This window comes from Aristolochia californica, unplaced genomic scaffold (genome assembly GCF_029961685.1).
Source record: "Aristolochia californica isolate CCGP_79_NKW_82.1479 unplaced genomic scaffold, dmAriCali1.0.hap1 SCAF_2, whole genome shotgun sequence".
NCBI classification, from domain to species: Eukaryota; Viridiplantae; Streptophyta; class Magnoliopsida; order Piperales; family Aristolochiaceae; genus Aristolochia; species Aristolochia californica.
In genome coordinates this window covers 2,871,865-2,888,616 of record NW_027181881.1, presented here as the reverse complement: position 1 = coordinate 2,888,616, position 16,752 = coordinate 2,871,865, and the positions used below count along the sequence as shown (strand labels likewise).

At 32.7% G+C, this 16,752-nt stretch overlaps 1 protein-coding gene across 1 annotated transcript; it reads right to left on the bottom strand.

Moving 5' to 3' along the window:
* Positions 1–304: 304 nt before the first annotated feature.
* Positions 305–9,763, bottom strand: LOC137956258 (protein disulfide-isomerase like 2-1-like). The gene is made up of 11 exons (XM_068803665.1): positions 9,562–9,763; positions 8,797–8,881; positions 8,498–8,595; positions 8,319–8,374; positions 7,120–7,237; positions 6,939–6,966; positions 6,739–6,830; positions 1,206–1,362; positions 999–1,123; positions 742–841; positions 305–662 (listed from the first exon to the last, which is right to left on the bottom strand). Exons 1-11 carry the CDS (start codon positions 9,711–9,713, stop codon positions 588–590), a joined length of 1,086 nt encoding a protein of 361 aa, XP_068659766.1. The 5' UTR covers positions 9,714–9,763; the 3' UTR covers positions 305–587.
* Positions 9,764–16,752: the final 6,989 nt, after the last annotated feature.

Here is a 16,752-nt window from a genome sequence, read left to right as displayed (position 1 = left end):
CCTGCTTCAATTCACACAGTTTTTCAAGTCTCATCCTGTATGTACACTTGGCTGTGATAATGTACAAAGTCTAAGTCTACCGTCTTTTTGAATGTCTTATGAAGATGGATAAAGTGTCATGACACTAGCGGCCTAATAGAGGTAAGTAGGACATTAAAAGCGTACTCTATTTTTAAATAGGTTCCGTTACTGAATCAAGAGAGCTCCACGCGTTAAATGGTTCGTACCGGCTCAGATACATGACCAGTTCGATTCAAAGACAAGTCTGGTGCACTGAGCTAGAGTCCGTAGCGACAAACTCGGCAAGCAAAGCCTGATTAGCAACTGCACTAAGAAAAATGATAGGTGGGCTCAGTATAATTAACATCCTAATGAACTTTTTAAAGTCGTATGAGATTTGAGAATGAGCATCCTCTGCAGATCAACTCTACCAACTACGTCCAAGGAAGCATAGTGAAACACGAGGTGAACGCTCTACTAGCCGCTAGAAACAGCAAAAATAATAAATGACGCCGAGGTCAAAACTTTCCCGCCACAGGCACTGGTAATGAGGGTTCCACGGTGCCAAGGATGTCTCTTGCACACCATTATGCTGATTCTATGAACGTTGACAGAATATTCTTCTTGATTACGAACTCATCTGCTTTCACTGGGCTGATGGACTGTAAAAGGACACATTACTCCATTAGTTTCACATTCTGCCAACTGATACACGAAAGACAATATAAATGACAAACATACCTTGTTTAACATGCGTTCAAGACGCTCAATTTCTTTTTTAGTATATTCAGATCCTCCTTCCAAGCATTTCTTAGCAACTCTCAGATAAGTCTGGCCAAACCTGAAAGCAAGGACGGATTTAAGCATAAGACGGGGTGATATTTTAAGATTCGTGTATTATATTCTGCAAAAAAAAAACAGCTCAGGAGTTTCTTCCCTCCAGAGCTCAGTAGCCAAAGAAACAACACTAGGCTTAGCTATTAGAGAAAATATATTACTTCACTGCAACGCCCTTGAGCTTCTCAACCTCTCCTTCCAGCTTAGACAAAACAGCCTTCTTGTCATCTTTGCTACCACTTACAAATTCCTTCACCAAAACATCTAAACTGTCCAAGAGCCCAGCCTGAGAAGAAATGGAAATTTTAAGAATATCTAAAAATAATAAATTAAGTACCAAGTATTTGAAAAGGATGTCTGAAACAAACTTTGGAAGTAAGTCCTCCCTTCACATCACGGTTAACTCCACAACGTTCGTTGATCAAACTGACGAAGTCCTCCAAGTCATGTCCACCATCATAGTCCTCACCAGCCTTGTTGCTCTTCGAGAAGAATTTAATTGTGGGATAACCACTAACACCGTACCTGTGGGAAAAATAGATATCTTCTGGTGCTTTAAAAACATTTGCTTACATGAAATTAGTCACGAGAGATTTTCATAAGCTATAAAATTATAATATAACAAATGTTTTTTGTTAACATATTATATAACAAATACTCTCTTTCAGAAACATCAGTAAAAAGACATAAAAGCATGATAATTGGCATTTATTAAAAACCAGGGTTGAGAGCAATTGTTAAATTTTGAAATATATGCTAATTCTCTACTGGAACCACAGTCTAATTGCCCTCCTTTCCACCCCCACTCTCTATTTCACCTTCCTCTTTTTCCTCTATCAGGATTTCACACCCTCCCTCTCTTTTTAACCTGCCCTATTTTCCTCATCTATCAGGAATTGAAATCTGTTTTCCAAATATGAGCCTTCTAGAAAGTATTTCAACAACTTATTAAATATCAGCATTACTGGAATGAGTTCCAATACCAAAGAAGTTTCAGCCACACAACCCCAATTATGTGGTCTGTACTTAAAAACGATACAATTAAGATTTGTGCGCTATCTAAACCGTACAGACTGATTACACTGTTATCACTTAAATTTGCGTAAAAATCAACCAAATCAGTAAAAACAAAAGAAAGTCAATCCCCAAAATCAGCATAAGTTAGATGTTGTACATTAGCCAAGATGTACAGAAACACGGTTTATCAAAATCCATGTACGAAGCTTCTGGTTCAATTGCCTCTATATGCACAAGAGTATGTTACATGCCTAAGAAGTCAAATAGAAAACAAATCAGAGAGTCTTTTTCATTTTATGATGAAGTAACCAGTGATGGAGAGATAAATCAGTAGTTAGTGGTTTATAACGAAAAAAAAAAAGGACTACTATTCTTGTTATTAGCAATTTTTCAAAGTTTTTGAATTCATTAGTAGTAATTGGTTTATAACTAAAAAATAATTATTCTTGTTATTAGCAAAAAATTTCAAACTCCAATTTGGTCTTTTAACTTGATCTCTGTGTACAAAAGTGATTTGAGCCTTGCTTAATTTGACGGATGTACTAACTTGGTTGACTAGCTTCAATTTTACAACTAGCCTCGACTTGGTGCTTGACGAGAAGATTAAATCCAATATTGTAACGATGATCCAAAGATAGTAGCAAAGTAGTAGCCAAGAAGAAGTAGTCTCACACTACTTTTACTATAGAAATCTGGTAGTGAAGTTTAAGGCATTAGGAGGGATGGCGAAGTTGTGGTAGTGTCTGCTTGGTGCAAATTCAGTGATAGCTTCAAGGGAATTTTGATAGAGTTGCAACAAGATTTCTATTTGTTGCAGGCACTATCACAACTTCACAGGAATTTGACAAAGTTGCAAAAAAATTCTGCTTCTTACAGTGTGAGGATTTTAATAGTCTAGGATCAGGTCCCTATTTGGGAGTGGTTCGACCATCCTATTTTTTTCTCCCCTTTTTTCTCCCTCTCCTATTGACTAGCTACACATGCAAGGGGAGAAGAACACTCAACGAGACTTTTTCTTCTTCTTATGAGAACATAACACCTCATCTCATCCATTTTGAAATAGTGCCACCTCTTTCCTATAGGTGGAGCTTTCCTAGATGCTACTTGTGATTTATGTGCCACCTCTTTCCTGTAGATGAAGCGTTCTTACTATGCCACATGTCATTGATGTGTCACCTCTTTCCTCTAAGAGGAACTTTCATATGGTGCCACGTGTCATTGATGTGCCACCTCACATGCTTAAGCAGTACTTAGGTGTCATTCTCTTTTAGTTCGATTTTGACGGTTCAGCCCTATATAATCAACTTCATCTTAACTATTATTAAGATTTTATTTTAACAATTAATCCAAATTTGCACCAAAACTTTGATTTTGACAATTGACTAACTGTTTGACAAAGCCTCCATGCTCTGACCATCAAGAAACTTGACTTTGACAATGATCAACTGGTGATCAAGTTCCTTCAATCTGGGTGGTTGATCAACATCTACTATCTACACCATTGATTGGAGTTCTAACTTTGGTAATCAAATTCATATGTCTACAGATGCTCCCCTTCGAGACTTTGTTCAAGCACCTCTTTTTATTTTTCACTCTTCAACCTTAGGCTTGCAAAGGTACCATGAAGATTCCTTGAATAGGGCCATCTCGAGTTTGGAAAGCCTTGATGCTAGTTGATCTCCTAACATTTCCTTTTGTTGATGTCTTAACTCGATGTTATTCATACCTCATTGTCTATCAAAATAAGTATATGCTTTGTTAATCGAGCCTATGTGTAAAAAATTTATCTAAACCAAAACAAGAGGACCTACATGATTGGATGCATCTAACTCGGTAAGAGCACAAAACGAGGACTTGTAAGAGTCATGCACCGGCCTTTGCAATTCGTATCTCCTACTTAAGACCTTGAAAGCCAATCAAGGATGAACCAGAGGATCCCATTATCTGGTTCAATTTTGAAGCACAATGCAAATGGGCTCGTGAGAATAGTCTTTTGGCTTTTGAATCTTCTTAGTACCATAAAACTTCTCAATTGAGAATATTCAGCGATGGAAATTTGAATTAAATGCAGGGCATATCCAGTCTGATTTCACAGAAACAATCTGACGTATCAAACATGTCTGGGAGGTTGAAAATACTCTAAAGTCTTTCACTCATCAAGTCATGCATTCTATTCCCAACTAGACTCTAATTCTTGGGTAACTAAGGTGACAAGGAGAGTTCCTGCCAATGAGGATTCATTACTCCTTATCCCTATCCAACTAGGACAGGGTTTGTTGTGGAGAATCCAATTTGATTAGTTGCCAACTGGATCTCTCCATAAACTTAGTTGCTTGGGATTGTTGTTTAGCCTTGTTGCTGTTGTTTTGTGGGTCTGCTGTATCAAGGGCAAGTTCAAGATTCTGGGACAGTGCAGGAAAAGAAAAAAAATAAGCAGCAATATTTGAAAGACAAGATTGAAGAAAACCAATCAACCAGCTTTTGAGATAAGTCTTCCTTGCCATGAAGAAAGGTGCAATTGGAGCTTCTCAATAACAGGATTCTATAAACTTTTATCCATTCTGCCAGAAAATAAAGGGAATACCAAATACGAGTTAGGTAAGGAGGAAGCACAACAACCTATTCTAATAGCCAATGTAATTAGATCATTTTGATCCATGTTGAATCCAAAAAGAGAAGATTTCTCCAATTAGTCTTATGAGCAGACATGAGTTCTAAATGTGCACAAGGGCCTTAATATCCAGTACATAATCCAAAGACCCATCTCCAAATATTACTGTGTCAGCCACAAATTGAATAATGGGATTATAAAGCCGCCCACCAACAAATAGAGGATAGTTAAAAACATTTGGCTTCTACACCTTTTCATAAAACAGTATATATGCTTCAGAATGAAGCACTTCAGCAAGAGAAACCTCACGTACTGATGCATCACTAGCATAAAACCACCCTGAACTTAGAACATTGTTCTCGCTCTGCCTCTTGTTTCCTCAGATTGGCAGTCTTCTCCCTGTCACTCTTGGCTATAGTAAGAAGAATGGAGGCCCATAAAAAAAGTAGTAGACGAGTCACAGCACTGTCCATGCAATTTCAATCCCTAAGTTGTAGATGGGGACAGTGATCACATAGCTGATCTAGCTGTCATAGATGGTACAATAGGTGGCTGTAGCGATGGACGAGGCAAGGGATCATTTTTTTTATTATTTGCGGTTGAAGTGGTTCTGTTTGTGTAAAAGCAACTAACCTCATGAAAGACTTGTTGTTGATGGATCCGAGCAAGAAGATGGCAATTGAAGTCGAGGGGAGCCATGGCACCAGCGGTACTCACTGCAGCCTTGGGTTCCTCTTGTGGAGTACAAACAGTTTCAGTCCCAACATCACACCGAACCAGATGAGGATGGTGATTACATAGCCGTAGTTGATGCGCCAATAGGTGGCGATGGTGATGAATGAGAGGCAAGGATGGGAACGATGTAGATGATCATTTTGTTCCAATCTGTTGCCAAAGTGGTTCCACTCATATAATAGCGGCGGACCAGCAAGGCAAAGGCAGCCACAAGCATGAAGATAAAGAGGGTGGAGATGGAAAGGAGATTGGAGAGAATGTTGAGTTACATGAAGAAGGTGATCATGGATGTGGCAGCAAGCATCACCATGGTGGTCTAGATGGTGTCATGAACAATTTCGTGCATGTAAGCTAAGCATGGCGAGACTATGGGTGTGGGTGATGTGGGTGAAGTACCTTGCTTGACCCAATGTGCTAACCATGAGAGCATGAGAGCATGATACATCATCTCATCCATTTTGAAATAGTGCCACATTTTCCTTTAGCTAGAATTTTCCTACAATGTCACATGTCATTGATGTGCTACCTCTTTTCTTTAGGTCGAGCTTCTTACAATGCACGTGTCATTGATGTGCCATCTCATTTGTTTAAGTAGCACTTAAGTGTCTTTCTCTTCTAATTTGTATTGATGGTGGCCCAATACAATCAAATTCATCTTAACCGCTGATTAGGCTTTAATCTCAACAATCAATTTAGATTTTGAACAAAACTGATTGTGACAATTAATTGACCGTTTGATAAATCTCTATGTTTTGAGAACTTTGACTTTGACGATTGGTCAACTGATGATCAAGTTCCTTATGTTGATCAATGCAATTATTCAGACCATCTATCAAGTTTCTAACTTTGATGATAAAAATCTTATGCTACACAATGAAAGCAAAAACGTACCAAAGAGTAGTCACTTTGTTTAACAATAGTGCATAACAATTATCAAAACTTATTGAGAAGCAATAAACATCATATAATCAACATGTTAATGATGGGCAAAGAAATTACATTTGAAAAATAGATGATTTGGGGAGAAAATGGATTTCTGGAAGAGAGGCAACTTTGCTGCCTTGGAATCCATTTTCTCTTCTATTTTCTCTCTAAATCACCTATTTTTCATGGTATCAGAGCAGATAATCATATGTGGGCCTACACCTAAACTATCCACTTGTAGAGCCACAAAAAAGGGCCTACACCTAAACTATCTACTTGTAGAGCCACAAAAAAGGGCTTACACCTAAGTTATCCAGTTGTAGGGCCACAAAAGAGGGCTTACACCTAAACTATCTACTTGTAGAGCCACAAAAGAGGGCCTAAACCTAAAACTATCCACTTGTAGAGCCACAAAAGAGGGCCTACAGAGGGGGAGTGTTAAGGAATAGTCCCACATGGATTAGTGAGTACAAAGATCTTGAGTTTATTAATTGGAAAAGAGGTTTCCTAAGTTGGCTAGTCATTTTGGGATAGGCCTTGGACCCAAATTAACAGCATTCAAGCAATTTAGTTTTTTCTAATGCAAGAAGAAATTGGGAAATTGATGGACTTACTTTTCTGCAAAATCTTTGAATTTGTCCGCATCAAGGTTGGCAATCACAACATCTTTGTCATTTTTGAAGACAGAAGCAACTTTTTCGTAAGTCTACAAAGCAAGCAGTATAAATATTGTCTCAATTCACTTGAGCAAATGAAAAGAATCATTCTTTGCAAAGTCATATATTTGCTAAGAGAAAGGTCATGGTGTCCTTACAGGAGCAAGGTTCTTGCAGTGACCGCACCTACACGAGGGAAAGGGCACAAGATTAAGCAATTAACAATGATAAACAAGTTAAACATTCTACTACTGCTGATAATATTAATAAAAGTAAAAGGCATATTAAAAATAAGAATGGAATCTTATTAAAGCATTTTTTTTCACAAAACCCACTCACCATGGTGCATAAAATTCAACCAGCACATCCTTGGATTCATCTAGGACAACCTCATCGAAATTCTCACCTGTTAGCACAACAACACTGGAAGGGATGGTCACCAGCTTTACATTAGTACCTGTAACCACAAAAGTTCACTGAATGTTAGAAAAGGCATAGCTTCCGAATTACCAAATGATAAAGATCCTGAATTGGAAAATTAACCTCATCAAATAAAGTTTTGCCTATGGATGTTAAAGTGAAAGCACTGCTATTGACAAAAAATGCATCATTGTGCGCATAGATAGATACAACAAGCACTTAAAAAACAGTCCAACTAGAATAGGCAACAATAGTCCACTCAGATGTACATGCACCACAATTTACAACCACCCAAAGGGAAGATCTAATCGACTTGGTATGATACAGAACAAGGCAATCATCACTGAGTGCTTGTATAAGTGATTGAATATTCTGAATAATTTGGTACTTGCTTACTCATTGAAATGACTCAATATTTTTGAAAAAACACAAAATCAACAACCAAATGGACTTGACGGTAAATTTTGAGAAAGATAATTATCAGCAGACAGGTAACATGGACACCGCCAACATAGGAATTTCATCAGTACAAATAGTTTTGGCTAAGTTAACATGAACTTCAAAGAGTTGTAGATAAAATATGATAACCTTTCACAAAGAGACATTAAGTTAAAAAAAATTCCTCTCACAGAGGAAGTTAAACAAAATAAACTCCTATTTAAAGGGAGTTAAAATAGAAGGATTATATCAAGAATGTTAAGGTACTATCTAAGCAAATATCTATTGCATTTAGCTGTACTGACATTGTTTCTGCTCCAGTGGCTTGATTTAGACAAGTTGAAAGTCCAGACTAGAAACAATAATGGGTGAACAATTTGACAGGTCGAAGAATAAGGCAAGAATATTGCCCAACTCCCATGTTTGAGTACTTAAACCTAGGGAATAGTGCCTGCTCAAATTAACCATAACAGAGATGATAAAACCTTGTATAATGGTATGATTTTTTTTCCAGCAAGCTGTTTCTAAAATCATGCAACTCATGAAAAGTTCCTTTCTCTATACCCAATGGAGTTCAACCTCATAACAAACTATGATGAACAAGCTAGAAAACTCTAGAAGTAACAAAGTAGAAAGTGTACTCATAGGCAAGAACTAAATTATAGGGTCCTAAAAAGTACCTCCTTCAGTATTTACAAACTCAACAAGGGCTTCTGCAGTCCGTGCACCTTCATACCTACAACAACAATAAAATATCAAGAAGAGCTGAAGGGATGAGAACGCATGTTAAAGAAAACCTGTAGTCCAGCCTCTAATTGAATGGCATGAAAAGCACCAAGAAAAGCAATCAAAAACTCACTTCTTTGGTTCCAAGGACTTTGCGGTAAACCACTTGATTGTAGGGTAACCAGTAACCCCATTCTTGCTACATAGATTCTTTTGATCATCACAATCCACCTACACCAAAAATGAGCTGATAATTTGAAGATCACTCAGCAATATGCTAAGAAAAAAATGACTCGCCAGTACTAGCAGAGAATCTTTAGAAGATATCATGATTGCATTGTATAACTCAAGATATATATGCTTCTCAATATTACGAAAACTATGAAAAGAACAATTGAAGTAATAGATCTTTTAAAATAACCAGCCACTGACCTTTCCAATCAGGACAGATTTGGACTTCTTAAAGCCCATAGCAACTTTCTCATATTCTGGAGCAAGCTTTTTACAATGACCACACCTAGCAAGAATGGAATTAAAGATCATGGAGTCAAATCAGAAACAAAATAAAAAGAAAATCAATTGTGAGCTACAAATACATGCTGTTTCAAGCTTAATCATATAAAGTCAAATTGGAGGCTGAAGAACACACGTTTAAATACAAGGCGAGTATACGACAGAGGAAATCATATCTCGTACACTTACAAGTGCTCATTTAGGGGCAGAAACTTAATGAATATACGCAACAGCCAAGAGATCGGCCAAAAAAAAAAAAAAAAAAAGATAAAGTTCAACTCGGAGCCTTTAGAGCTACCATTAAACCATATTCTCCAAATGACGACATGGAATTTCCTGTCTCTCTCTTTTGTTTATTGGGAACAGTATATTTAGTCTAAGCTCCAAAGTCTCCGCCGATTGAAAGCTATAGCATTCAAATGGGTAAAATAGAAACACCAACTAAAAGGTATGTCTTCCTATGAAGAAGGATACAACAGTCGCTAAACCATGTGAGATCGTGAACCAGTAGGCCTATATCACTAGAAAACAGCTAAAAGAGTCGATCAACCAAAATAAACGATCACAGTCCCGACGAACAACATCAAAATAAAAAAACAAAGACAGGACCATAAAACTAACATACCAATGGCAAGAAATTAAAAAAAAAAAAAAAAAGTAGACAAATTGATGAATAAGTATTACCAGGGTGCGTAAAACTCAACGAGAGCTCCTCGATCTTGACCGACTTCCTTCTCGAAATTCTCTTCAGTCAGAACTACAGCATCGTCAGCAAAGGCAGAGAGGAAGAGGAGAGCTAGGGTCCCGAAAGCGAACCAGATCTGAGATTTCGCCATTTCTCGTTCTGCCTTTCGTTGGCACAGTCAATAGGCGCCGAACAAAAGAAGTTGGAAAATGCAGGCGCGATGACAGTTTTAATGTCATATTATACTGCTCATAAGCATCGATCGATGACCTTTCTCTGGATTTCTCGTTAAAAAGGGGCATTTCGGTCATTAGCGAAATTTCGAAAGAGCCTACCACTAGGAGCTACTTGGGTGAGTTGGTCTTCTCGGACCGTATGACGTGTTCGGTTACAAAGATCTTGACATCTTGACACGTGGGCATTCTCATCTCGACAGTTAACCACAATGTGGCTTCATCAAAGACCAAATGTCACGTCTATTCCAGAGATCAAGCATTCGAGTCCCTCGATAACCGTAGTGGGTTTTATTCATATATTTATAACGCTTTTTTAATAAATAATAAATATTTATTATCCTGGTTTATATTAGGCTAATATTAAATAGATAATGTATAAATATTTGCAAAATAAAAGTAAAAAAATAAAATTATGCACAAGATTTAAGAAAAATACAAATACAAGATTAGATGTCCCAACATCTAAATATGGACATCCAAATGCATGAGTCCACATGTGTGTCACCTTTTTTCTTACTCTTTATTTATTTTCTTTGATTTTTTAAAAATTGAGGGTTCCTTATCATAAATCTGATTAGAGATCAAAGCTACTAAAACGTTTAATTAAAAAAAGGGTTTTTTAGTTAATTAAGATTTTTAAAAGAGATCACATGTTTTAAATTAATTTAAAATTAATTACTACTAATAAATGATTACTGGTTGATTAGTAACTACTAATTATGATAATTAATTAATTAATTATGATAATTTTTATGTAATATGTAAATATAAAATAGAATAAATTTGGTATAATTTAGTTATTTAAACCCTTTTAATAGTTAATTAATCTATTATGTACTTTAAATACTAAATAAATTTCAATTGAATCAATGATAATATAATTAATAGAGAGTAAATGAATAAACCACAATTTAGTTAAAGCGTGAAGTAGACAATTAATAATAATTATAATAATATAGTAACTGACCTATAATGTAACATAGCGACATTAAATACATAATAACTTATAAAAAAATAATTAGAATTAATTAATTATGTTAATGCAAATAAATAAATAAATAATTAAAATAATTATGTTACCATATTTTGGAATTTATATTAATGTTAGGTGTTTGGATATTTACATGTATATAGGTTCATAAGTTATATGAATTAGATTATAATTAAACCCATGGGCTGTCTTGTTTAACCTAAACCTAATCTTATGTTTAAATAGAAAAAAGAAAGAAAAGAAGAGGGATGTTCTCCCGTTTTTAAGACTCTCGTTCATGGCTATTCTATCAACCTTCTTTGGTGATTGTTGTTGCTCTTTCCAGCAACTTGTTTGACATGGTAGTAGAGCTCCAACCCTGAGTTTTTTTTTTTTTTTTTAATACTCGTGCTGGTCGATACGGGTTGAACAGGAGCATCACTATGAATAATATCAAAACATTGTGTAGCATGAGATCCATGACGAGGAAAACTGAAAATTTTACTTTTTCCAAGTTTACATGATGAACAATCAAATGAAAGATCAAGAGAAGAACATATTGTATTTGTTAATAAACCAAATTTAAACATGGTACGAAGTAGATCAAAGTTTAGATGACCGAGATGTCTATGCCACATCTTAGTTCCAGAACTAACAACATTACATGCAAAAAAAAGTAAAGGAGCACGAAGAATACTGGTAGAGAGAAAAACTTGAATGGGAAAGAGTCATCCCACTTTAGGCCCATTCACGATCATCTTCCCTGATGCTTGATCCTGCACAATACAACTAGATCGAGAGAACAGAATATTAAAATTATCATCAACCAACTGACCAACAGGAATAAGATTTGTGGAGAGATCAGGGGACACAAAAGCATTAATTAAGGTAGAAGAAAGATCACCAACAACACTGATAGGTAGAGAGCTATCATCAGTAGTGTTAATTTTCAGATTTCTATCATACTTTCTGACATCACAAAGAGAAATAGTAGAGTTGGTCATATGGTTAGAAGATCCAGAGTCAACATACCATGGCCGAGTAGAAACTTTATTCTTACCTGATAGCCCAAAAGTAGAAAAGACAGAAATGATATTTGTTGTACCATTTCAGGAGTGAGTGTATTCGAACTTGTGGAGACTGTAGAATTAGTATTCGAAGTAACTGTCATGGCAGGAGGCAATACAGTAGAACTAGAAGCAGCTGTGGAGGCATGATAAACAGTGTCCTTCTTCCTTGTTGGGTGAATAGGACAAGCGGCATGGAGATGACCCGTTTGCTTGTAGTACTGACAAAACTTCTTAGTGCAATCCGAAGCAAAATGACCAAATTCTTTACAGTTGAAGCATTAGACAGACTTCATGTCCCTACCCTGATTTCTCCCTTGTGCAGCATATGCCACAAGAATAGGGGTCTCAGTATTAGCCTGATGTTCCATGCCGGCTTGAGTGACAAGACATTGTTCCTCCCTTAGAAGCTCACTCAAACAAGTATTCAAAGACGGTACAAGATGACGATTCATTAGATTGGAACTCCAACCCTGAGTTTTTTTATGTTTTATGTATAACTATGAAAGAACAAGAATTAAACTATAACTTAAATTAATTTGACTACATTAATTATTAAGTAATACATTATCTAGTTTAATAATAATAGATAAATTTTAATTAAAATAAGTATACTATAATTTACTTAAATTACATTAGTGAACAAACAATTATTTAATCTATGATGTAATTAAGTAATAATAATGATAATATTTTAATAATTAACATATAACATAGGGCATTTATAAAAATTAAATTATTAAGTTACTAATTAATCACCAAAAGTAAATAGATATTATAATGCTATTTAAATAATCAAAATATATATGATAGTAATGAAATAGTTATCTAAATTTAAATAAAATAATTAATATATCCTCAAGCATAGTTAGACACTTAAGGAGCTTCTCTCCATATTGAGAATGGCTCCATGAGGAAGTCTTCTCTCACATCATCTGAATATACTCATTAGTTACAAACTCTACTATTTGTGCATCTTGAGATGCCTAAATTCTACTATCTACTATTGCATGTACAGGGAGAGAGGCAATCCCCTAATTAGTGTGGAATTCAAATATTCATGAGCAGAACTAAATCTTTTGCCCCCATATTAGTGATTTTGTGGGCTCAATTGTTGAACCTATAAACATGAAATGAAAACAAATATTTTACTAGTAAAATTAGAAGTATTGATTTCATTGGTAGAAGTTTAATTTCTTGTAGTATTTCACACCCAAAAGATGCCTCCCACATTAATTCTTATTAACTCCATTATTTCAGACATGTTTGTAAGCAACACGTTACAAAAACTAAATATATGATTTTTGTATTACTGTATATGAATATGTAAACTAAAAAGATATCAGAGAGTATTATAAAGGGAATTTTACTATATTACCTAATTTTTGTACGAATATTAGCCAGAATAACCAAATTCAAAAACTTAATAAAAAAATACCTAACTTTCACCATCAACTGCACATGTGTACAGTCCACGATGATACATCACCTTTGAGAGCTTGTGTGGTTCCATGTCATCATTCTACATCAGCACCCAAAGTGTTTTAATTATTGATACACACCATGTCATCACTCTATGTTGGTTTACCTTTTTTTCTCATTTTAATTTCATTATTGATTTAAGTTATTTTTTAATTAAAAAAATATTTTTAAAAAATAATTTCTGCTTTTTAAAAATCTTACATATTTCATTTCATTTACATTCACATTAATATAATAATATAATATATGAATTAATTATTAATTATTTAAAAATAAAATTATAATGTAATACCTTTCATTAACTCTTTAAGATATTATTTAGTTGTACGATATTTTTTTAAAAATAATTACTGATAAAAATCTTATTTGAAGTTACATATTTTATTACCTTCTTTTTTATAAAAAATATTAAATTCATAGATTATTTAATTAAAAATTATATTCTTAGCTATTTAACTTATTTAATTATTGATTTAAAATTTTAATTTAAAAAATATTTCAGTGTTTAAAAATATTATTTATCAGTACATGTTTATTACCTTATATTTTAAATAATATAATATAAAATAAGGATATTAATTAATAAAAATATCCTTTTAATCTATTTAACACATTTAATTATCTATTTAAGATATTTTATAATTTAAAAAATTATTATTAAAATTTTATGTTTTCAAAAATCTTATTTTAAGGAACATGTTTCATTACAATTTATTTATTAAAAAAATATAAATTTTATATATTAATTATTAAAAAAACATCTTTACAAATTTAAGATATTTTCAAATTTTAAAAAATTTTAAAAATACTTTTTAATTTATAAATATTGGTTTTCGGTACATGTTTTATTACCTTCTATTTATTTTAATAAAATATAAAATTTATATATTAACTAATAAAAATCATATTCTAATATATTTAACAAAATTTATTAGTGATTTAAGATATTTAAATTTTAAAATTAAGGAAAATTTTAAGAAATTTTTTTTTGTTCGTACGTGTTTTATTACTATCAATTTGTTTCAAAAAATAAAATGATAAATTAAATATTTAAAAGTCATACTCTAATCTATTTAACCGCTTTCACTATCAATTTAATATATTTTAAAAAATTTAAAATATATATATATTTTACTTTTAAAAGACTTGTCGCGTTTTATTTTCTTCAATTTATTGTTACAAAATATAAAATTAGTATATTAACTAGTGAATTTAAATTTAATTTGATTAACACCTTTCATTATCTTTTGAAGATGTTTTCAAATTATAAAAATAGTTTTGAAAAAATAATTTATTTTTTAAAAATCTTATTTGTCAGCACACATTTCATTACTTTCTTTTTATTTATATATATATATATATATATATATTAGTAAAAAGTTTACTTTTAATTTGATTAACACCTTTCATTATCGATAGAAGATATTTTCTAATTAAAAAATTATTTTAGTGTTTAAAATTATTTTTTATCAGTACATGTTTCATTTCATTTTATTCATTGTAATAAAAAAATTAAATTTGTATATTAATTATTTAAAAAATATTTTTCTAATGTAATTAACACATTTCATTATCGATTTACGATATTTTCTAAGTGAAAAAAAATATTATAAAACATTAGTTTATTTTCAAAAATATTATTTATCGGTACACGTTTTATTACCTTCTATTTATAATGATAAAATATAAATTTAGTATATTAATTAATTAAAAAATCTGCTTCGAGTTCATTATCAATTTAAGAAATTTTCTAATTTAAAAAATAATTTGTAAAAAATATTTTTAAAAAATTTGATTTGTTGGTACATGTTTCATTACCTTCTATTTATTGAAAAAAAATATAAAATTTTTATATTAATTATTATAAAAGCATCTTCAAATCTGATTAACACATTTTCAAAACGTAAAAAGATTTTGAAACATGTTATTTTAGTATTTAAAAAATTACTTGTTAGTACACGTTTTATTACCTTATATTTATTATAGTAAAATGTTAAATTTATTTATTAATTATTAAAAAAATCTTCTAATTTTACACCTTTCATTATCGATTTAAGATATTTTTAATTCTAATCTTTTTAATAAAATGTGTAACGATAAATAACATTTTTAAAAACTAAGATAATATAAAAATATTTTTAAAATTAAAAAATATCTTGAATATATAATGAAAGGTGTTAAATAGGTATGAATATGAGTTTTAATTCATTAATATATATTTTTTGAAAAGAATGTATTGAAACATGTACCAACAAATAAGGTTTGTAAAAACTAGTGTTTTTTTTAAATATTGTATTAAAAAATATCTTAAGTCAATATTGTAAGGTATTAATTACATTAGAATTTTTTAAATTATTATTAAAATTTTATTAACTTTTATTATAATTAATAGTATGTAATGAAATGTGTAAGATTTTTAAAACCAAAAAAGAAATTATTTCAATATATTTTTGAAATTACAAAAGAAATTAAATCAATAAGAAAATGGAAAAAAAAGGTATGTTGACTCATTAATTCCTTCGACTGTGATGTGGCATGCTGATTTGTCAACACGCATGCAGTCATAGATGACGTGTAGTGTTGGTCGAGTATTTTTTTTATTAAGTTTTGAAGTGGGTTATTTTTGTTAAATTTTGTTAAAAAATAATAATTTAGGAAAATTCCATTAGATATATTTCTTTGATGGTATGGGATAGGGATGTCCCATGGGTGACTCTCAAAGAATTTACTGTAGTCATTCCAGTTGTTACTGAGGCTGTGAGGCATGATAAAAGGAACGAAGAATGATAGAATACCAAAATCAATTGTGGATAATTTTCTCTCTGATTGAATCTGTTTACATGATGAGGTATTTATACATTACAGAGTGTATTCTAGACCCTTCTGAAATATATGGTAGAGAATACAGTATTCTAGACTCTTCTAGGAATACATAACTTGTTGACACCTTTTGGATTCTTCTGGAGGAATTGCTGAGGTGTGGAAGTCTTCTTACTACTGATACCCCCCGGCGAGCCTAGCAGGACTGTGAGGCTCGATCTGAGTGTGCAAAATCTGCTGATGGACAGGTGCTTGGTGAAGACATATGCGATCTGATCTTTACTGGAAAGGAAGGAAACTTGAAGAGTCTTTTTATGGACACGATCACAAACAAAATGATAATCAATGTCGACATGCTTGGTTCAAGAATGTATCACAGGATTCACAGATAAGTAAGTGGCCCCCAGATTATTACAATAGAGAATGGTGGCTGAGATAAGTAGATTCCCAATTCAGACAATAAAGATTGGACCCAAACTAGCTCACACGTAGCATAAGCCAAGGCCTTGTATTCAGCCTCCGTGCTGGACTGAGCGATAGTAGTTTGTTTTTTTGAACTCCAGTAGATGAGATTTGTGCCATAGAATAAACAATAGCCACTGGTAGATTTTCGGT